The 24,356-nt window shown below is 43.8% G+C and overlaps 1 protein-coding gene across 1 annotated transcript in view; it reads left to right on the top strand.

The window, feature by feature from the left end:
* The window catches only part of USP34 (ubiquitin specific peptidase 34), a 600,284-nt gene that overhangs the window by 534,852 nt on the left and 41,076 nt on the right, over window positions 1-24,356 (top strand). The window contains exons 69-71 of the mRNA XM_082250967.1: window positions 540-666; window positions 822-929; window positions 3,818-3,922. Coding sequence (XP_082107093.1) covers window positions 540-666; window positions 822-929; window positions 3,818-3,922 — 340 coding nt within the window. The remainder of the gene's footprint in view (window positions 1-539; window positions 667-821; window positions 930-3,817; window positions 3,923-24,356) is intronic.

The raw sequence follows: 24,356 nt of genomic DNA, 5'->3' as shown, positions 1-24,356 counted from the left end.
TTCATTTCCATCAAATGATGTGGCATTCTTTTATTCCTAACACATTACCTACTCCATATCAGTATAGATATCCAGCATGAGATTTTTCCCCGTTGAGATCTCATGTGTTTTCAAAATGTTCCTTTAATATTTTTGAGCAGTGTATATAATGGCACTTTTCCACTGCAAGTACCGGCTCGGCTCCACTCAGCCCTGCTTGGCTCGGTTTGGTTTTCCACTGCATGGTACCGAACCGTTCAGTTCCATGCAGTGGAAAAGCACCATAAGCAAAAATATGGAAGATATAATATAATCATTTAAATGCATGATATACATTTTTTTTATACAATTATATATAAAAATATAAATATTTTTAAAAACTGTCATTTTCGGTTTCTGGCCAAGCGCATCCTGCATTCTCTGTTTCGGCACCAAAATTTCCATTCGGTGCACCTCTATTTGTCAGCAGAACAATAAACACTCCATACTTTGTTTTCCTTCTGTAAATGCTACCATTTGTAATGATGAAGTATGTAACTAGAACTATTTTGTATTCACAGTCTTTTAACACTTTGCATATGATGTACCATGAAGCTACAGCCTGCCATGTGACTGGAGACTTAGTGGAGCTTTTGTCCATATTCCTGTCTGTCCTCAAGTCCACACGCCCTTATCTACAGAGAAAAGGTGGGACAGGACTCTTCTGAACTTTATATGTTGTGTGGGAGGATATTGTTCCAAACAGAATATGTATAGTGTATGTGAAGCTGCAGATATCACGGTGAGCACTTCCTGCTTGTTTGTATTTCATTCACAAATTCTGATTTCTTTTGTTTTTACAGATGTAAAGCAGGCCCTAATTCAGTGGCAGGAACGAATTGAATTTGCTCACAAACTCTTAACCTTGTTAAATTCCTACAGTCCTCCAGAACTGCGAAATGCCTGCATAGGTAAACCATCTCTTTATGATGATCAATTACAAAATGTAAACTAATCACAAGATTAGACCCAGAGGGAAGTGGCATTTGACCATAGATCACAAAGCTGAAGACCTCCTTATTCCCTGAATAAATCATACATTTGTCTCATTTTGTAATGTTTTTAATGTTCACTGGACATTTTTTGCGCAGCAAAAATTAATTTAACATTATAGTTCATATGATTTATTTTTAAAGGGTTTTGATGTCCAAAAGAGATGGCCCCTGTTAAAACTTCCTGTCAGCTGAAAAGAAATGTAGTTAATGTTTCATCATAGGAAATGTAAGTGTCTTGTGGCTTTGGCAGGTTTGACTTATCTAAATAATATATCAGTGATTGCAAAGTCTGTAATACCATGGAAATTGGGTCAGATGTTTAGAGTGTGTTCAGTAAATTGATAGTGATCAGTGGTTAGGGGCCAGTGTTGCTCACTGTGGTTTTTGTTGGTAGCCCTGTTAAATCCCTGTTTATATACTCATACAGTATCTCACTAAAAGTATAGCCCTCCCATTTTTGTTCATATTTTATTATATCTTTCATGTAACAACACTGAAGAAATGACACTTTGCTACAATGCAAAGTAGTGAGTGTTCAGCTTGTATAACAGTGTAAATTTGCTGTCAAAATGTCCAAATTGATCCCAAAGTGTCAATATTTTGTGTGGCCACCATTATTTTCCAGAAATGCCTTAACCCTCTTGGGCATGGAGTTCACCAGAACATCAAAGGTTGCCACTGGAGTTCTCTTCCACTCCTCCATGACGACATCACGGAGCTGGTGGATGTTGGAGACCTTGCGCTCCTCCACCTTCTGTTTGAGAATGCCCCACAGATGCTCAGTAGGGTTTAGGTCTGGCGACATGCTTGGCCAGTCCATCAACTTTACCCTCAGCTTCTTTAGCAATGCAATGGTTGTCTTGGAGGTGTGTTTGAGGTCATTATCATGTTGGCATGATCATCTGCTTCAGTATGTCACAGTACATGTTGGCATTCATGGTTCCTCCAATGAACTGTAGCTCCCCAGTGCCGACAGCACTCATGCAGCCCCAGTCCATGACAATCCCACCACTTGTCTTTGTACTCCTCACCTGGTTGCCACCACACACTCTTGACACCATCTAAACCAAATAAGTTTATCTTAATCTCGTCAGACCACAGGACATGGTTCCAGTAATCCATGTCCTTAGCCTGCTTGTCTTCAGCGGGCTTTCTTGTACACCCTCTTTAGAAGAGGCTTCCTTCTGGGATGACAGCCATGCAGACCAATTTGATACAGTGTGCGCAGTATGGTTTGAGCCAGCGTTTTTAAACCAGGGTGCCCAGGCACACTGGGGTGCCTTGGGGTTTCTTCAGGGGTGCCTTGGCAAAATGACTAAAAATTAATCATACACTGTATAACGGCCAGTAGATGGATGAAGCCTGCTTTTTAGTTACACAAAGCCACTGGTTTTCACTATGCACTATTACGACTTTTTAGGCACGGGTATCCTAACAATCAATGAGATCATCAGTTGATAAGGAGGATGTCTGTTGCCTCCACAGCATCCTTGTTTGACCCTCCTCTGCCCCTCTCCCTCAGCACTTGGGGCACATTAGCTGATAGATGGAGATAAATTGAGGGATAAGAGAAACATTGGAATACTAGTCAGTACCAGTGTGCAAAATTGTATTTGCATTGGAAGAATAAATCACCTCAAACGTTGGGTGTCCTACGTGTGGATGTTGCTGCATTATGTTAAACTATGAGAATTTTTTTTACATTTTAGAATGGGGTGCCCCAAGACTGTCCATAATTTTAAAGGGTGCCTTGAAATTGTCTATAATTTTAAAGGGTGCATCAATTGATAAAAGGTTGAGAAACACTGGTCTGAGCACTTACAGGCTGACCCCCCACCCCTTCAACCTCTGCAGCAATGCTGGCAGCACTCATACGTCTATTTCCCAAAGACAACCTCTGGATATGACGCTGAGCACATGCTCCTTACTTCTTTGGTCGACTATGGCGAAGCCTGTTCTGAGTGGAACCTGTCCTTGTAAACCGCTGTATGGTCTTGGCCACCATGCTGCAGCTTAGTTTCAGGTTCTTGGCAATCTTCTTATAGCTTAGGCCATCTTTATGTAGAGCAACAATTCTTTTTTTCAGATCCTCAGAGTTCTTTGCTATGAGGTGCCATGTTGAACTTCCAGTGACCAGTATGAGACGATGAGAGCGATAATACCAAATTTAATGCACCTGCTCCCCATTCACACCTAAGACCTTGTAACGCTAACGAGTCACATGACACCGGGGAGGGAAAATGGCTGATTGGGCCCAATTTGGACATTGTCACTAAGGGGTGTACTCACTTTTGTTGCCAGCGGTTTAGACATTAATGGCTGTGTGTTGTTATTTTGAGGGGACAGCAAATTTATACTGTTATACAAGCTGTACACTCACTACTTTACATTGTAGCAAAGTGTCATTTCTTCAGTGTTGTCACATGAAAAGATATAATAAAATATTTACAAAAATTTGTGGGGTGTACTCACTTTTATGAGATACTGTATGTATGTTCACGTGCAAAGCTCCCATGTGCTTTTAAGCAGGTAAAGTGATTATTTGCATGTATGAGAATTCACCCAGGCATTTAATGGTATGTTTTTGTGCGTTTATCACTGATCTTATGAAATGGTAACTGCCTTTTGTCTGTTGCTTTCTACGAGGCGGTCTTTAAAAAGTTTCCACGCTTTTTTTTATATTTAGAGTTAAAAAAAAAAAAAAAGTGCAGAAACTTTTTAAAGGCTCGTCCTATTTTGACATTGATTGTAATTGTGTGCAATTTTTACAGAATTGTAACTGGTTACTTCTGTATCATTTTTAGATGTCCTAAAAGAACTTGTGCTGCTAAGTCCTCATGATTTTTTGCACACACTTGTTCCATTTTTACAGCACAACCATTGTACATACCATCATAGCAACATCCCAAGTAAGTGTTGTTTTTTTTTTTTTTAATGAATTATTATTATTTTTATTTTTTTTACTAAACAAGAAAAAAGAAGCATTAAGCTTCAAAATGTTGGATCTTTTTAAGATGATCCTCAGCTGTGTTATCCACATTCTAAAAAAATTATTCAGAATCCCCCAAACATTATATATAATCTGTTTTAGCAGAGGCCCTGGAGAATAAAATGGCGGTCATTAATATTAATAATATTTTATGTCACACTGTAATTGCACGGTGGTCTTTCAAACAGAGTTTTTTGGGAAAAAATACACTTTATTGAATTAAAAAAAAAAAAAAGTAGTTGCCCCAATTGTTTTGTATAATGTGAAAAACAATGTTACGCCAAGTAAATAGATACCTAACATTTCATGCTTTAAAATTGCGCATGCTCGTGGAATGGCGACAAACTACAGTACTTAAAAATCTACATAGGTGGCGCTCTAAAAAAGTTTACAGCTTACCTGTTTAGAGTTAGAGGAGGTCTTGTGCTAGAATTATTTCTCTCACTTTAACAATTGCGGCGATACCTGTGTGCTTTGAACACGGTTTACATGTGCGTGCGAGAATTGTGTATGCGTTCACTTCTGCTCGTGAGCTCAGAGGGATGGGGCACTTTACATTTTTTTTTTTTTCTATTTATTTTACTTTTTAGTTTTACACTTTCCCTTTTTTTAAATCATTTGTATTCCTATTACAAGGAATGTAAACATCCCCTGTAATAGAAATATACATGACAGGTCCTCTTTATTGAGAGATCTGGGGTCCAAAAGACCCCAAAACTCACATTTAGACCATTTTTTTTTTTTTTATTAAACTTTAGCTTAACCATTTTCCGAACGCCATTTTCCTAGAGCATAGACTTGTTGATTCCAAATTACCTCACATAGGGGCCTCAGCCAGCATTTGGAAGATGAGTGTCCAAAAAACATAGGTTAAAGGGAATAGCCATACTCCAACTTGGGGGGACAAAGAAACATTCGGATTTATAACTGGAATTGCTTAAAGCGGAGTTCCGGGCACAGAAAAAAATTTTCAGTGAACATACCCCCGGGACAGTCAGGTCTAGTACATTCCACAATGGCTAGCCTCTGATCTGTCCCGGTTCGCACTTACCTGCAAGAAGAAATACTTACTTATAAAATTTCTTCCACAGCGTTGCCATCTCTCTTGTGGGCAGCTGAAGCCGGCGCGATCCTCTTCTGCGTCTTCTTCCGCGTCCTCTTCTCCCAGAATGTGCCTGCACCGGCCCCTCTCGTCACTTCCGGTGCGGCGCCGCATTCCTCCACAGCTTCTGGGCATGCCCAGAAGCTGTTTAGCAGGGAATGCGGCGTCGCCCCGGAAGTGACGAGCGGGGCCGGTGCCGTCGCATTGATTCCTGGGAGCGATGACGTTCAGCTCCCAGGAATCATTGCAAGCCAGGAAGTGACGGCGGAGCCGCGGCGCAGAGGGAGGAAGTGAAGAATAGGTGAGTATATTCGATCTCCAATTACAAGGTGAGTAAAAAAAAAAAAACCTAACTATCCAATTCCTTTTCAGGTGAAGGAGAACAAGCGGACGGGCACAAAAAAAAAAAAGATCGATTTTGTGCTCGGAACTCCGCTTTAAGGTCGTTAGTGATATCATACATGACGATCAGGCGGGCTTTATGCCCAATAAATCTACAGCTGTCAACCTGCGGAGGCTATATGTTAATATGCAGACCCCAGCGGATAATGAGGGACAGAGAATTCTCCTGTCTGTAGATGCCAACACGGCATTTGACAGTGTTGAGTGGGAATACCTGTGGGCAGTACTACTGAGATTTGGGTTCGGCCCCACATTTATATCTTGGATACGCCTGTTATATAGTGACCCCCGGGTGTCTATTAGGGAGGGAGGCGGTCAAATGGTTTCCGTCTGGAGAGGTGTACTAGACAGGGTTGCCCCCTCTCCCCACTCTTATTAGCCTTAGCGATTGAACTGTTAGCTGTCTGTATACGAAATAATGACCGAATAGTAGGGTTCGACTATGGCAATGTACAGGAGAAAATCCTACTGTATGCGGATGATATGCTCTTGCTACTGGGGGATTCTGACTCATCCCTGAAAGAAACCATGGCCACTATCACAGACTTTGGGCAGTACTCAGGGCTAACAATTCATTTGGACCAAATCTGCCCTGTTGCCATTAGACCGGGTGGTGACCCCGCTAGCGAGCAACTTCTTCCCTGTACTGGTTGTGACCTTGTTTAAGTATTTGGGGTGGTGATTTCGCCAGTACCGCTGGACTTCCGCAGACTTATTGTTCTTCCGTTGCTGGTGAAATTTAAAGATAGGGTTAAGATCTGGAGGAGGTTGTGGCTCTCTGTTGCTGGGCGAACAAATTTAGTCAAAATTATTTTGATGCCACAGCTGCTTTATCACCTACATAACTCCCCAGTGGTAATACCATTAAAAATATTCCAAATGGTCAATTCCATCTTCAGGGATCTGAAATGGAAGGGAGGGGTGGCGAGGGTTAAATTAGAACAACTTCAAAAATCCAAGGATGGGGGAGGGGCTTGCCCTCCCAAATCCTTGGCTGTATTACATAGCTTCTCAGCTGCAGCATCTTGGGGGCGGGTTAGCTGATGCACCGTTAAACTCAGCATTACGTGTTATGCTTCAGTATAGTGGGCCAACCACTCTAAAGGGGGGTCTGGAGGCGCAGTTGTTTGGTAAGCATTCAAAAAATACGGGATAAAACCAAGCAATTACAAAAGGTGACTGGCTATACTAAATACAGTCGGCTATGGAATAACCATACTTACTCGGAGCTCCTCAAACTACAATGTTTTGCCATTTGGTGAGCCTTGGGGGTGACACACATCCATCACATTTTTACTGATGGCAAACTTTTATCTTTTACCCAATTGCAGACAAGAGTTCTCAATAATGCGTGTGACAAATGGGCAAAGGACGTAGGAGAAATTACGGGGGAACAGTGGGAGGAGGCAGTTAGGTTATGCTCACAAAGTGTATCCCAACTACCGTATTTATCGGCGTATAACACGCGCCGGCGTATAACACGCACCCCAATATTTGGAGAGAAATTTCAGGAAAAAAGCTTAAATTTAATATAAACAGCTTTGAACTCAGAACATTTTTTTTTTTTTTAAATCAAATGACATCACCAGTGCCCATGAATGCATCCTCATCAGCAGTGTCCATAAATGCAGCCCACCAGCAGTGTCCATAAATGCAGCCCACCAGCAGTGTCCATAAATGCAGCCCACCAGCAGTGTCCATAAATGCAGCCCACCAGCAGTGTCCATAAATGCAGCCCACCAGCAGTGTCCATATATCCAGCCTCAATACATGCAGCCCACCAGCAGTGTCCATACATGCAGCCCACCAGCAGTGTCCATACATGCAGCCCACCAGCAGTGTCCATACATGCAGCCCACCAAGTGTCCATACATGCAGCCTAGCAAGCGCAATGTCCAAATATGCAGAGCAGAAGGGCCGGGCCGGGCCGAGAAGGAAGGACGAGCTGTCATACCGTAAGAGCAGAAGGGGGCGGGCCGAGCCGAGAAGGAAGGACGAGCTGTCATACCGTAAGAGCAGAAGGGGGCGGGCCGAGCCGAGAAGGAAGGACGAGCTGTCATACCGTAAGAGCAGAAGGGGGCGGGCCGAGCCGAGAAGGAAGGACGAGCTGTCATACCGTAAGAGCAGAAGGGGGCGGGCCGAGCCGAGGAGAAGGGAGAACGAGCGATCGCAGTCATCGGAAGTCCCGCCTCCTCTGCCGAGACGTGTGACGTCTGTCAAGGCGGGACTTCCGATGACTGCGCTCGCTCGTTTTCTCTTCGGCTCGGCCCGCCCCCTTCTGCTCTAATGACAGCTAGTCCTTCCTTCTCCTCGGCCCGGCCCGCCCCTTCTGTTCTCGGCGATGCTTCCTGGCCGTTTTTTTTTTTTTAATATCGGCGTATAACACGCACTGCTGCTTTTTCCTCCATTTTTAGGAGGAAAAAGTGCATGTTATACGCCGATAAATACGGTATATGTCCTTCTCAGAGTTCATTACACTCCACTCAAACTTTATTCCATGGGTATACGGCCTCATGCATCGTGTTGTAAATGTGAGGGGGAGACTGGTGATCTGATCCACCTGATGTGGAGATGCATCGATATTGGTCTATAGCAGGAGTAATAAATTAAAATTTACCGAGGTCCGGCCAGTAAAATTTTCTTCTAGCAGAGGTCCGAATATCATGTCGGAACCCGTGGCGTCTTTTCGCATGTGCCAAACAGGCATCCATGCGGCTTGGTTCTGCGCGATTCTGGATAAAAAAGGTCAAGGACTTTTCTCTGTTTCTCGCGGGTAGTTCAGCCCACAATGTGTGCGCCACATGCACAGATCTGAATCCCTCAGTCCCCACTGCCTTCACATCAAGATCCCCTCTTGATGAGTGTCCTCAGGTCCCCCTTTACATCACCCCCCTCCACTCCTTTCAAAGTAATGTTCTCACACTTCCTTGTCATTAACCCCCCCTGACAGTACTACCTTCTGCCCATATCATCAGCTAGCCCGCATTACTGTCCTCAGCCCCTTTCACATTACTGTGCTTATTGTCCCCCACATTACATTTCTTAGCCCACCCACATTACAGTCCTCAGCCTCCCCCAATTTAATGACACACACACACACATTACAGTCCTCAGCCTCCCCCAATTTAATGACACACACACACACACACATTACAGTCCTCAATCCCCCTCATTAATGTTCTCAGCTCGCTCCACATTACAATCATCAGACCCCCCCCCCCCCTACACACACATTACAGTCCTCAGCCTCCCCCAATTTAATGTCCCCACCCCCACACATTACAGTCCTCAGCCTCCCCCAATTTTCCAATTTATTGTCCCCTCCCCCCCCCCAACACACACATTACAGTCCTCTGTCCCCCACTTTAATTTCCTCAGCCCCCCCCCCCCCCACATCACAGTCCTTAGGGCCCCACTTGAATGTCCTTAGCCCCCCCCCCACATCACAGTCCTTAGGGCCCCACTTGAATGTCCTTAGCCCCCCCCCCCCCACTATGATGTCCACAGCACGTCACAGTCCTCAGCCTCCCCACTTGAATGTCCTCAGCCCTCCCCCACACACACACATACACACATCACAGTCCCAAGCCCCCCACTTTAATGTCCTAACCCCCTCCCCAAATTACAGTCCTCTGTCCTCCACTGTAATGTCCTCAACACACGCACATCACAGTCCTCAGCTCTCCCACTTCACTGTCCTCAACACACACACATCACAGTCCTCAGCTGTCCCATTTCACTGTCCTCAACACACACATTCCTCATTTCCAACTTTTCAAACTAGTGTCTTCACTCCCTGTGACTTCACCCCCTCCCTCACTGTCTTACCTTGCTTACACATTTTGACGGTTGGAGGGAGGTACAGACACAGCATATCTGGATGGAAGGGGGTGTTGCAAGATCGTGATTGGTTGCTAGGACCGCCCTTCATCCTAGCAGTCTACTTGTTAAACTCGGGCAGCTCCGCCCTCCATCCAGAACTTTCCTGTCTCCTGCTGTCTGCTCTGTGAGGAATGGATTACAGAGCGACGGCAGGGGAAGAAAAGGCTGCTAAATAACGGTACCATGGCGTTCCAGTGGGAAACGTGACGTGGTCCGCATTTGGCCCGCGGTTCGCCATTTAGTGATCCCCAGTCTACAGTAATAACCATGGTTAATACAGCCTTAAATGTCTTGTTCGATCCAAAACAGTGTATACTGGGTATACTTGACACGGTTACTCAGGACAGATATCTGAAAGAGTCGGTGGCAAGAGCCTTATTTCAGGCAAGTAGACTCTTACTAGTACATTGGATCTCACCTGAACCACCTACACACAAAATGTGGCTTGAACAAATGAGCAATACAATGTGACTTGAAAAGCTTATTTCTCTGTCGCTCATTGACAGACGCAGACTTCTTGATTAATATCAGTAGGGATATACTGCCCCCTACAGGAGTAGGACACTAGGCAGGAAAAAAGTTCTGGCCACACCTTATGGGCAGTCCCAGGGGGTATATCCTCTCTCTCCCTGCTACAGGATGTCAGTTTTTTTTTCTGCCTAGTCAGGAGTAAGGACCTAAGTTGTTGGGATCTCTGGTCCTGGCAAGCTTTTTTAGATGAATCTTTTTTAGTTAGCTTTTTTTTCTCCAGTTTGTTCCTGTGAGATCTTCAAGCAATTATGCTGGATCTGGGCGACGGGCTGGATGTTGAGATCCGGTGGTCACCCCAGCCGGCCTACGAGCGTGTGCAGGCCCTAGCTCCGCGCTGGGTCGGCCGCGACATAGTCCCACTGGACGGGGACTGGCCCCGCGAGTTAAACGTCTCGCCAGGTCGCCTACGACCAGTCGGAATCTGAGTCGCGGTGTCCGTATTGGCCGACAGCCCCCCCCCCCACCTCGGTGGAGAGGGTTTCTGTCAGGAGTTGGTGCCCGCCTGTTCCGGTATGGTGAGTAGAATGTTCGCGGGCCCCTCCCCGGGATGGTCGGACCCTCATGATTACGGGTTCCCCTCTGTCCTATTATGCACCCCCACCTATCTGCCCCCCTCACTAGTGGGTACAGGCCACATATGGAGGCAGTGGGGGGGCGCTGCCGGTGTTACCCTAAAAACGATCAGGGGGAGGGGTTAATACCTGTGTTTTCAGGCCCATCTATGATCGATCCGTAGGGTAGGCTCTCGGGGGTCCCCTGTTGACACTGCGGACCGCACAAGGCCGCCATTTTCCCGCGGGCTGTGCGGGGCCGCCATTTTGTTGTAGCCTGCATGTCCTCCGCATGGTGGCGGCCATCTTGGTACACCCAGCTCGTCCTGCTTGAGAGCTGAGCAGCTGTAGTAATTACCAAGGGCGTGTAAGGGGGCGGAGCCCCTCCCTAGACCCGAGAAAATCACTCCACAAAGACTTCCTGTCATATAGACAGCGCTGAGAGCAGTCCTGGTTTGAACTCTGGTGCATCAAGTGGTGAGCCTTTTGGGGGTCTCTCTTCTCTCTCTCTCTCTCTCTACGGGGGGGTCTCGAGCACGTGACCACTGGGGGCGCTTTAGCACTGGGGGATTCTTTTTCCTTTGTCATTATTTGCTGACAGGTTTCCCTGGCGTTGCCATGGACCCTGCTGCACATGAGTCCCCATCTGATCCCCTCGATGTGGCCGCAGGGCCCTCCGACTCTCCACTCACCATTGATTCGCTTTCAGCGGTCCTGGAGTCATTTGTGTCCCGGGTGGAGGTGGCATGTCAGGGACGGGGGGGCTAAAAAACGACCCCCGCCCACCCTTGTCTCGTCCAATACCTCAGACTCTGATCCTGAGCCGGTCGCTGCTGCTGCGGGTTCCTCCTTTAGGGTTGATGTCCCGTGCTCCTCTGACAGTGAGGATGATCTTCCTGCCTCTACCATAGCGCAGGACAAGGCACTGGTGGACGCACTGATTATGTCAGTCCGGGAGACCCTAAAACTGGAGGTTGCACCAGTGGAGGCAGTTCAGACGGAAATTGCCTTTGGCACTCGCAAGCCCTCCAAGGTGGAAAAGGTGTTTCCCTTTCTTAAATGCTTTGATGATATTATTAGACGAGTGGGCTCATCCAAAACGACCCCCTGGGATGCCTAAACGGATTGCTAGGCGCTACCCGTTTGAAGAGTCCCTCCTTAAAAAATGGACGGTGCCACCTGTGGTGGATCCGCCGGTTTCCAGACTAAATAAAGCCACAGTTATCCCGGTGGAGGATTCCCCGTCCTTTCGGGATCCAGTTGACCGTAGGGCGGAATCTGTGTCCCGTTCCATATTCTCCCTGGCAGGGTCGGCCCTAAGGCCAGTGTTTACCATTGCTCTGGTTTCACAGACATTGACGGAATGGGCCAAGCTATTACGCCATGACCTGGAGGGGAGAAGTCTCCCTACTGCCTTGCCGGATTTGCTGGAGCAAATAGTGCAGGGGCTACAGTTTGTTTGTGACGCCGCACTGGACGCTGCCCCATTGCAGGGACGTGTGTCAATCTCGGCGGATGCTATGTTTAAAGTGCTGGTCGGCGGATCAGGCTTCCAAAAAAGCCTTGACTGATCTCCCTTTTCAGGGGGATCGCCTGTTTGGTGCTACCTTGGATGAGATTATTAAGGATCTCACTGGGGGCAAGAGCACCTTTCTACCACAGGCTAATAAAGGTAAGGAACCTCGTCGTAGACAGGGACCTTCCTTTACAGCTCACAAGAAATTTTTTCGCTCCTCCGGGGTGGGCGATAAGGCAAAGTCCTCCAAAGCCCCCCCGGGGGGTTTCAAGAGACCCTGGTCTGGTAAGCAAAAATCCGGTCCTTCCAGACCTAAGGATAAGACCGCTTCAGCCTGAAGGTGCGCCCCCACCCAGATCAAGGGTGGGGGGGTGTCTTCGCCGGTTCCCGGACCCGTGGCTCTACAGCATTCAAGACAAATGGGTTCACGAGGTCATATGGTCGGAACACAATATCGAGTTGCGATCGTTTCTACCGGTGCGGTCCTTCCCTTCCAATATGCGACTGTCCCCGAATCGCCTAATGGCTCTGTTGGGGGCAGTGCAGCATTGGATGTAAATGGAGCCCATAGAGGGTGCCTATCTTCACGTTCCCATTTACGCAGGACACCAGCGGTATCTGCGCTTTGCGGTGGGAGCGGACCATTATCAGTTTGTGGCGTTACCCTTTGGTCTCGCCTCTGCTTTCCGGTTCTTCACCAAAGTTTGGGCCCCAGTCCTGGCTTTGTTGCAGCAGCGGGGCATATCGGTCCTGGGCTACCTGGACAACCTCCTCTTTTGTGCGGCGTCTCCTCAGGCTCAGTGTCATACGCGGACTCTCCAAAAGGAGATTCTTCCCAAATGGAACTGGAATTCCGATTTCCTAGACAATCGGATCCGGCTGATCGAGCGGACCAGGTAGTTTCTGGTTTGGGGGCCTCGGTCTCCGATGCTCAGTCAGGGGAAGCCCTTTTCTCCGAAAAAATCCAGGTTATTGATAAATGTGTTGGAACTGAAAGCGATCAGGTTTTGCCTGGTTCACCAGACCAGGCATCTTCAGGGCTGCTTGGTTCGGATTCAGTCGGACAATGCCATGGCCGTGGCCTATGTCAACCATCAAGGGGACACCAAGAGTGTTCTAGCGGCCGTGAAAGTGGCCAGCATGTTTTAGGCGGAACAGTTCGTTCCGGCTCTGTCTGTAGTTTCACGTTCTGGGTATGGAAAATTGGCAGGCGGACTTTCTCAGCCGTCAGACCTTGGATCAAAGGGAATGGCCTCTTCAGGTCAGGCTGGTCGCAGACTCTCCTTGGCGACTTCTTCTCAGGGAAGAGCCGCTGTCTCAGGGACCAATCGTCCATCCTGCTTTACGATCACTGGCTTTGAGAGCCAGGTGCTGAAGGACAGGGGTTTGTCTGCTTCAGTTATTCCTACTCTGATTAAAGCGAGGAAAGCGACTTCCAGAAAAGTCTATCATCGCACATGGAAGTCTTATATCGCGTGGTGTGAATACCTTGGGTTTCCTCCACGTTCTTACTCGGTGGCTCGGATATTGGCCTTTCTGCAACGGGGGGTTGAGCAGAAGCTGGCCTTGAGCACTATCAAGGGTCAGGTCTCGGCATTAGCAATCTTCTTCCAGAAGCCACTGGCGACTCATTCCTTGGTTCGGAATTTCATCCAGGGGGTGCGGCACCTGGCTCCTCCAGTGCGCGCGCCCTTGCCGCCCTGGGATCTTAATTTAGTTGTAAGAATATTTAATAATAAATATCGCGCTCGTACTTCATTATGTCAGAAATTTATACTGCTCTGAATATAACAGTGTCTATTTATGGTTAATAAGCAAAGATCTATGAGAAAGGAGAGTCTTCACCTATTGCCACAAATCAATATCGTGAATTCTTTTTAATTGATTAATTTCTTTTTAACCGGTTGCCGACCGCCGCACGACTATATACTGCGGCGGTCAGCCCCGGCCAGGCAGAGTGACGTATCGGTACGTCACTCGCCTGTCACTGACTTGCGAGCCTATCGCGGCTCGTTCACAGGCAAGTCAGTGCGTGTGACCGGCGGACTCGATGTCCGCCAGTCACACTGCGATCGCTCCTGTGAAGGGAGAAAGACAGAGCAGCTTGTGTAAACAAGCTGCCTGTCAGTTCTCCCTGTGTAAAAGTAAAGATCTGACCGTTCTACTATGTAGAACGGTTGATCTTTGCTTTTACACCAATAGGAATGTCCCTACACAGTAGAAAGCACGCCCCTAGGACACACTTAACCCCTCCCTGTCCAATAAAGTTAACCCCTTCCCTGCCAGTGTCATTTTTGCAGTAACAGTGCATATGTATAGCACTGATTACTGCAGTAATGTCACTGGTAACCCCAAAAGTGTCAAAAATGTCAGTCAAGGGTCCGATCTGTCCGCCGCAATGTCGCAGTACCGAAAAAAAAATCGCAGATCGCCGCCATTACGCGTTAAAAAAAAAAACACCAAAAATGACAAAAATCTTTCTCTTTGTTAGTAAACGCGATAACTTTTGCGCAAACCAATCAAAATACGCTTTTTGCGATTTTTTTTACCAAACATAGGTAGCATAAAACAAATTGGCCGAAAAATGTTAAAAAATTTTGATTTTTACTTTTTTTTTGGGGAATTTCATATAAAAAAATGTGAAAAATATTGTTATTTTTGCAAAATTTACGCTCTTTTTTTGTTTATAGCGCGTGATCAAAAAATCGCACAGGTGATCAAATACCACCAAAAGAAAGCTCTGTTTGTGGGAAAAAAAGGACGTCAAATTCGTTTAGGTACAGCGTCGCACGACTGCGCAATTGTCCGTTAAAGTCACGCAGTAAAAAATCGCAAAAAAACCCCTGGTCCTTTAGCAGCCAAATCCTCCGGGGCTTAAGTGGTTAAAAGCATATACCAATCTTAGTGAGTACAGTCTACAGTATGGAATATATATAAAATATTTATTCTCAAGACATGTTATCACAATATATGATCAAACAAGAAGTGACACAAAGAAACAACTCTACATAAAATACTAACTTCAAACAATTAATGCAATGTGATGTTTAGCTCAATAATGAAAGTGAAACTGAAACAAAGTGAAAGTAAAAGCAAGATTACCATTTCTCCAGGTAAAGCACAAACCATAGGTGTTCTATATAAACAGACCATAATTGTCTGCGAATCACACGGCCGAAAGTCATTCCAGGGCAAATGGAGTGAGAATTATCCATGCAAAACGGAAGACTAAATTTGCAATAATGCGCTAAATCTGATATTAATAAAAATGTATAAAAACAAAATTTAGCTTTTTAGAGAAAAATCTACTATGGTTTATACGGCTGGGATTGTAATCATATTACCCTTAAATATGCAATATAAAACATATAAGGAAGGAATAAACAATATTGAATAAAATCAAATAATACAGCAAGGCATATTTACCACACTTAAGATGGCCGCTAGCTTCAAATGGTCGTTACCAGAGTCCTAAGATTGATGCCAGTCTTAAGATGGTGGCTTCCCTTCAAGTTTCAGATGAATGATGGACCAAGATGGAGTATGTCTGGATGAGTCTATAGATGGACGTAGTAGCGTGTGTGATGGAAGTGTAAGGTGTGTTGTCAGTAGTGTAATGTCATCTGTTTCTCTCATATCTGGGGTGTTCTTTTATATGGTAAGAACAAAGGGCTATTAAAATTACCATAAGTTAAACCCAGAGGGATGAAACATTATCCCCATTGGTCGGGATATTCTATACCTAAACTGGTGAGGTCAGAGACACACCTCTTTTGATAATTAACCCAATACTTGGTATGATAAAATTAAATCATGATTTCTCTATATGTAAGAGTAATCATAAAACACAACATAAAACTTTGTCCATACTCCCAGTACATACATAAATGTCCATCTGTATCTCCATCATTCTCTGGCAATTATTGGATCTGGTAAACCATTTCAATAATTATTTTTAATACAATATAATATTTCTATATGGGAATATCTCAGAATTATCTCAAAACTGCATTTGGTATTTCGTCTATAGAGGGCAGTATCGTACCGTTTATTAAATTCTGTATTTAACATAATTACCACTATATCCTTATCTGATGATCTTTGACCCCTAGCTAGTGAAAAGCCATTACTTATTTGACCATGCCATGGGCTGTCAGACATTTAGTCTAGGTTTGTAATATTTACGACACCTTGAACACTTGGACACAAACTTCTCTGAAATGAGGTAATTAGTGACGAGATACATATGTCCTTACACTTAAAAGTAATGTATTCTAAGTAAGATTACTACTGTAAGAATATAAACCCAAAAGGTAATATAACATTCCTAAATATATATGTATATGCCTTACATAATATAATGACATAATTATGGCTAATATCTTCTCACACATAATAATGTATCTTTAAAACTTATATAGTTCATCTTTAAATGTCGAGTATACTGGGGTATTGTCCATTGTTAAATACTTTTAGACAGACTGGCACTACCATTATGTCTTATCTGAAAGATGTCTATGTAAATCTTATTTACGATCTTAAAAGAAATACAAAGATCTCTGTTGAAACCATAGACCCTTTGTAAACATGTAAGAGACATTTTGCAACAGAACATATATGAACTTTCTTTCACCCTGAACAAGATGGATCCTGTCCTGTTCAGAATCGTATATGACTGAATATACATGGCTTTTAAAATCATTTTTATTCTATTAGTTAATTACCCCCAATAGTCCCGACATAGTGTTGTCGGTTCTCCAGAAACCTCCCTTTGAAAATATTAGGGAGATTCCCTTGCTTACCTTATCCCAGAAGGTGGCCTTTTTGGTGGCTATCACTTCTGCACGCAGGGTGTCGGAATTGGCCGCATTGTCCTGTCGTTCCCCATATCTGGTGGTTCATAGGGATAAGGTGGTTCTTCGTCCGAATCCATCCTTCCTTCCTAAGGTGGTTTCAGAGTTTTATTTGAATGAGGATATTGTGTTACCTTCCCTGTGTCCTAAGCCCAGTCATCCTCTGGAGTTTGCGTTACACTCCTTGGATGTGGTTCGAGCGATCAGGGTGTACTTGGCTACTACTGACTCTTTTCGTAAGGCTGATTCACTTTTTGTGATCACGGATGGCCCTAGAAAGGGGTTGCCTGCGTCTGCCGTGACTATCTCCAGATGGATCAGACAGACGGTGGTGCAGGCTTATTCTATTAAGAGTCGGAATCCTCCGTTCCCTGTTAAGGCACACTCTACTCAGGCTCTTAGTGCTTCCTGGGCCTTCCGCCATCAGGCGTCGGTGCTTCAGGTTTGCAAGGCGGCTACCTGGTCGTCGGTTCATACCTTTACAAAATTTTATAAAGTTGATGTGCTGGCATCGGCGGATGCCTCTTTTGGCCGCAAGGTTCTGCAGGCCGCTGTTTGAGGGTACCGTTGGTCTACCTCGGGGGTTTTTGTTTTTTTCAGTTGGGTTTCACCCTTTTGTTCGATGAGTCCTTGATGCGCTTCTGGTTGGCTCTGGTTGGGCCTTCTGGATTGGATTTTTATTTCTGTTATCCCACCCCTCATTTGTGGCACTGCTTTGGGACGTCCCTACTGGTATTAATCAAGAAGTCTGCGTCTGTCAAAGAGCTTAACAGAAAAGGATTTTACGGTAAGTCAAAAATCCAATTTTATCAGCATAGGGGTTCCCCCTTCCAATTTGAAAAAATATGGGGTAACTGGCTTGCTACCCTGGGTTTTGCACCTACAGATTTGGTAATGGAAAGGCTACTATGGTAAAATTTTACTTGTTTAAAAATGTGGAAAATCTGAGCACTAGAAGTATTATTTGTTTGAATATTGGTTAATTTTGCAACATAATGATGTGTTTGTATTGTTTTGTATGCACCTGAAATCTTGTAATAACTGTTGGCATCTCAGTAAACTTGTTTCTTGATTTAAACTGGAATTGCCATCAATCATCTATATCTCGCTAGACATTTATACCTAGCTATATAGTTTCACTAGCTATATAGTATCACTAAAGTGTGTCGCTATATTCTTCATACCATGTTACCCACAATTTCCAATTCTCGGAAACTCGATTCCCAGAACCAGATGCCACTGCAATCATGTTTTCATATAAGCACTGTTGGTGGACCTGAGCAAACACTTCCTTACTCGTAGGAGTCTTTGTGGACTTCCAATTTCTCAACAATGTAAGTCTTGTGGCAAGCAAGATTTTGATTACTACATTTTTCAGAGGCTAAGGGACCCTATCTATTCCCAGGTTCAACAATGCCATTTCTGAGATGGTGCGAAAGACAAAGGGCCAAAATTTGGCTAAATGCTCACACGACCATAGAAGATGGGACAATGTGCGATCTGACCACACCCACGCCCAACACCGATTCGATACGTGGGGATAAATTTTAGATGCATAAAACGGTGTTGTATACCATCAATAGGTTATTTTGTGCATCTTTTGCCACATACCAGCATTTTTGGAGTAAGCATCTGTTGGTGTTATAGCTTGTTGCCATTGATCCTCGGAGGGAGTTAGGCTCAAATCAGTTTCACAGGCTGAGTGGGCGTTGGTTTTCATAAAAACAGATTTTTCTCCCAGTTGTGCATAGATGAGGGAAATACCTTTCACGGTCGCCCCAGAGTTACATAAGAAACTTGCAACCTTACTTGGAATAGAGCAAGTCGCTTTAGGGCATTGTCTCTTTAGAGATGAAATTTGTATATATGTATAGTATTCCCTAGTTGAAACTTTAAATTCTTCTTTAAGAGTTTGAAAGGATTTAATTGTGTCTGACGCAAATACACTGAATAGTCTCAAGTCCCCTATTTAACCATGGTTCGAGAATAATGTTAGGAACTACTAGTGAGCAGACCCCTAACGGTATAGGGATATTAGATGTAGCTCCACCATGAGCAGTGCTTTAAGGGGTGCCAACACTGTTGGGGGAAGATCAGGCAGGGTGCACTTTTTAAACTGTTGGTATAATAGAAAAGCCTTAAGGTTTTTACCAGGCACCTAGTTAGCCTCTATTGTAGCCCATAGGGAATTTGTAGGTTGAATGGGCCAAAACAGATGCCAAGTAGTAGTCCTTGATTACCATGTGACCCAAGCCCCCTGCTCCCCTCTGTTTAGTTAGTTTGCTAAAGGCACATCAGGAGCATTTTTCCATAAGAACCTATTGACTATCACCTGCAATTTCGCTAGATAGCTTGGGGGGAGAACTATGGGAAGAGTTCTGAATAGATAGAGGAGCCTCGGTAGGAGCAACATTTTAAAGGCTTCTAAAAGGCCCAGCCAGGATAGTTCTACTTTCGAGATTTGTAGCAAGTGAGTTTGCAAGTTGGCCATGAAGGGGAGGTAGTTAGACTGGAACAATAGGTTGGTGGACTTAGTAATGGCACTTTTCCACTGCAAGTACCAGCTCGGCTCTACTCGGCCCTGCTTGGCCCGGTTTGGTTTTCCACTGCATGGTACCGCATGGTACGGTGTTGGTACGGTTCGGTACGGTTTGGTATGGTTTGCTTTTCCACTAAAGTAGTACTAAAGTAAGTGGGTGTGATAACAATGATTCTCTGACAAATCAGTGGCTAGTAGTGACAAACAGTCAAGGCTGCATGCAAAGGATTGTGGGATATGGTACTGGTACGGCCCTGTTGGAACCACAACGGAGGTGGTACTGTTTAAGCGAGCCGTACCGTTCGTTTCCATGTAGTGGAAAAGCGCCGCCGTACCGAACCGTTCCTACACCGTACCATGCGGTACCAGCAGTGGAAAAGCACAGTACCTGCGTTTGAACCTGCTGCCTCTTCTAGACAAGCAACGTACTAAAGGGAAGGGTTGCTGTAAGCTGCCACTTTCGGTGGTAGGCAGAGTAAATTTAATTAAAATGATTTGGGCCCCCCAGCTATTGTATATCTTTCATAATTCTCCAATGTGGATCCCAGTGTCCTGGTTTAAGCGGGTGGAGTCCCAGTTTCGTGACCTTGTCTGGTGGAGGCAGCAGCCCCGTATTAAATTGTCTACCCTTCAGTACCCCAAGGATAAGGGTGGATTGGCGCTCCCCGAAGTTGGTTAGGTATTGGACTCAGGTCACACAATGCATTTCACAAGTTGCCCATGCACCTATACCGGTTGACCCTCTGGTGTGTCTGTTGGGCATACTAGATCCGGAGCCGTTTACCCCTGGTGCATATATCATGGTGCATAGGCTATTATATTTGGCCAGGAAACTGATTGCTAACTATTGAAGGAGTCCAACGATTCCTACATTGGCACAGTGGGTGGCACGAGTCAATTATATTCTGCTAAGAGAACAGTTAGCGTATCGCCATCATAATGCAGTCACTAAGTTTTATAAGATCTGGCAGGATTGGTTGGATTGCCCGGGATTAGCGCCTGCACAGCTGCTTATGTATCGTATTCTGCAGGCATAGTTTGTTGGTAGACATACTGGCTGTAATGGGGTCTTTCTCACCTGAACTTCTATTTTCCCTTTCTTACTCTTTCTCCCTTTTTGTATTCCCCTTTTTTCTCCTTCCCTCTGTTCTACCCATTCTTTCTCTCTCCCCCCCCCCCCCCTCTTTTTACCCTTCTGGGGACTGGGCTCCTCCGTTCCTTTGCTGTGGTGGAGACCTGTTCCCGGTATCTCTCTATCCCTTGGATTCTGACATGGGTATGATGGCTACATAGGTATAGTGCTCTCGGGGGGTGTCACTTTTTACACTGCTGATGTGGGGAGGTTTCTTCCTGCACTTATGCCGAACCCTGTTTATCCTGATACGTTGCTGCTTTGGTTTATGTTTATATCGGCTTATAGGGGTTCGGTCTTCTCTATTATCTTAATACCACTGTGATTATTGCTGTTTTTGTATTGCTCTATGCGGTTTCTTCTCACCAAGAGATGTGACCCCTGCAAGGGTGCGGTGTTTTTCAACATGAATGTATGTACCCGACTGTCATTGCTGTGTATGTTTCCACCTGTTCCCTTCCCTTCTTAGTTTTTTTCCCTTTCTGTTGTTATTAATAAACACCTTTTGGATTAAAAAAAAAAAAAAATGACAGATGTCCGGGAACCGCCGCTCTGCTTGTAGCGTGCGTTCCAATATGCACCTCTATTACCTATTTTTGCCACTTTTGAGTGAAAAGTCACATCCCCATCTCGCCCATCAGAGAAAAATCACCATACGGAGAGAATAGAGCACAACAGTATGACTCCAGAGGTGGTTATAGAGGTAATAACCACCACACCCAGAACTATCCCCTGTACCAATATGATAACCATAAGGGTTCCCCCTATCCTCCACATCACGGTAACTTCAAAGGAAGAGGACAAGGAAACTACCAAGGATACAGGAACCCCAGACCCTATTGCCCTTCTCACTACCAAGGGGAAAGGCACCAATACACAAACTACCAGGGGGAATGGAGGGGATGGAAAGATACATACAGGCCTTCCCATCACACAGAGAACAGATCCCCATATTATACAGAAAACAGATGCAAAAGAGAAGAAAAAGAGGATGCAGAGGAGGCAGGACGAAAAAGAAAGAGGGAAGGATAGACACAGGAATTTTTAACTTGTTTGAGGATACCACTTTCGGAATCTGAGGTGAATGTTTTACAAAAAGGATTAAAATATGCTCCAACCAAATTTTTGGATAAATTTGAGACATTTTTCGACGTAGAAAAATTTGCAAGAAAGCTTCACATCAAAAGACATTTTGCAGAAAAACCACATCAATCCATGAATCAAATACATGCCGAATTTTTACAAAGCGGATTAAAAAATAAATCAGTATTTAACCCAAAATCAACTAACCATCAACACATAGAAGTTTTTAAAAAATATGGTACAAAAAAAGGTAAAAGAGCTACAAGTACAAAAAAAATAGGACTACAATCAAAATATGGAATGCGATAAAAGAATTAGAAAAAACGAAAAGAGATGGTCATCAGGTCAGCCGATAAAAGGGGGGGGGGGGGTTTTGGTGATACTCAAAAAAGAAGACTGACAGGGAACTAGACAGAATTGTAAATTACACTACTACATACAAAAAATAAACGGAGATCCCACAAAGAAACTAAAAAGAAACCTAAAAAAATGTATCAAAAAGGGCACAGACACTGGAATCTTAGATAAAAAAAGAAGCAAAATATCTGATTAGAGCCCCTAAAATTAGAGTTATATATCAAGTGCCAAAGATACACAAAGACCTCAGACAACCATCCGGTAGACCAATTGTCAGTGGCATAAATTCCTTGTTTTCTAGGGTAGGGGAATATTTGGACTTCTACCAACAACCACTAGCAAGTGGAGGTAATTTGTTTGTTTTTGAAGGACACCAAAGATGTCATAAAATCAATAAAGAATGTTGGAATAGGAGAAAATACACTTCAAGTTACAGCAGATGTAGAGTCACTATATACTAACCTAAAACAGACGCACTAAAAGCTGTCAAATGGGCATTGGAAGAAAAAACTAATTTACCCTCCATCCAAAGAGACTTCATACTAGAAGGCCTTGAGATGGCAATGGGTAACAATTTCTTTTGGCATAACAAGATGTTCTACAATCATGTGAAAGGAGTAGCTATGGGGGCAAAGTATGCACCCAATGGGGCCAATATCTTCTTACAGGAATGGGAAACAGAACAAATCCATAGGCCCCATATCCCCCAAATTAAATACTATAGACACTATATAGATGATGTAATGATCATTTGGGATTCCAACGAGAGAGAGACCTGGTGACCTTCCTACATTATTTAAATTAAAACATCTACAATATAAAACTCACAGGCAGTTGGAGCACTGATACCATACAATTCCTGGACCTAGAAATCGTCAAGCAATCTAACCTGCTAAAGACCAGAACTTTCTTCAAAACAGTTGACAGCAATGGCTACAATACTACCAGGAGCGGTCACCACCCAACATGGACGAAAGCTATCACTAAGGGACAGTTTACCAGAATAAGAAGAAACTGCAATGATAAAGATTACCAGACACAAACTGATGTACTAATTAAAATATTGTCTGAAAAAGGATACAAGAAAAACAAATTAATTAAAACAAAGACAAAATAGGCCATATGGATAGAGAAATATTTCTGAAAGATAATACTTTTTTCTACACTTCTATAGTTGATATTGTAGCCCGTAATGAATGCTAGTTCTCCTCTCTTAGATTTACTAGTTTTAAGTATTGGCCCATTCTCCTAAGGAATCATACCCTAAGAAATCTATTACTGGATAGACCTACCTTCATCTACAGAAAAGCGCCAGGACTAAGGAATAAGATAGCTAAAAATGTCCATAACCCTCCCAAACAAAGAACCTTTCTTCATAGAGATGGTTTTGTTAAATGTGGAAAATGTCAAGGCTGTAAAGTCACTCAAAAAACAGACAAGAAAAAACACCTCATTTAGAGGCACAGATGGTAAAGAGCATAAGATAAGAGATTTTATCACATGTGGAACTAAATTCGTAACGTGTCTGCTAATGTGCTCATGTGGACTAAAATACGTAGGGAGAACCACCAGGTGTCTATACAAGAGAATCAATGAACACATCTACAAAATAAAAACCGGATTCAAAAATTATAGTGTATCTAGATACTTTAGAGAGAAGCACAACAGGGACCCATCTAAACTGAGGTTTTTGGGTATCTATAGAATTAATCCCCACTGGAGGGGATGCGACATGAAAAAGGAAGTGTCGAAAAGATGAAACTTATTGGATTTACCAACTTAACACTTTACATCCAATAGGCCTGACCTAGACATTGATCTGAACTGCTTTATCCACAACTATTAATGACACAGGGATGTTATGCCCATGGATCCTTTCATTTGAAATGTCTTTTGTAACATGAGTGTTTTTAGTATATATATATATATATATATATATATATATATATATATATATATATATATATACCATATATACACTTACATCTATTTTACATATAGTATATAATATCCCTGACCAATCCATCACCTATACACTCACTTTACATTGTATCAATATCAAAAAAAACTGGCGTATTATACTAACCTATCTCTAGAGCAAGATATTTACCCAAGTATATGTCATTTTAAATCTATCTTTAGCTTTTATACTGTAGTGTTTTAGTCACATTTATAAAAATAATTTTTTAAAATAACCAGATTATTATTATTTAAAATAACCAGATACTGGGGTTTTGGCATAGTATATTTACAGTTAGGTGGTCGGCAAGTGGTTAAGCAAAAGTTTTAAAATAAATTATCCTTGGCTTTTAAAGGTAAGTGTGAGTTTTGGGGTCTTTTGGACCCCAGATTTCTCAATAAAGAGGACTGGTCATCCTTATTTCTATTACATGGGATGTTTATATT

The sequence above is a fragment of the Pelophylax lessonae genome (assembly GCF_965119305.1).
Source record: "Pelophylax lessonae genome assembly, chromosome: 3".
Lineage (NCBI taxonomy): Eukaryota > Metazoa > Chordata > Amphibia > Anura > Ranidae > Pelophylax > Pelophylax lessonae.
Note: the sequence above shows the minus strand (reverse complement) of the source record. Positions and strands in the feature narration are given on the sequence as shown.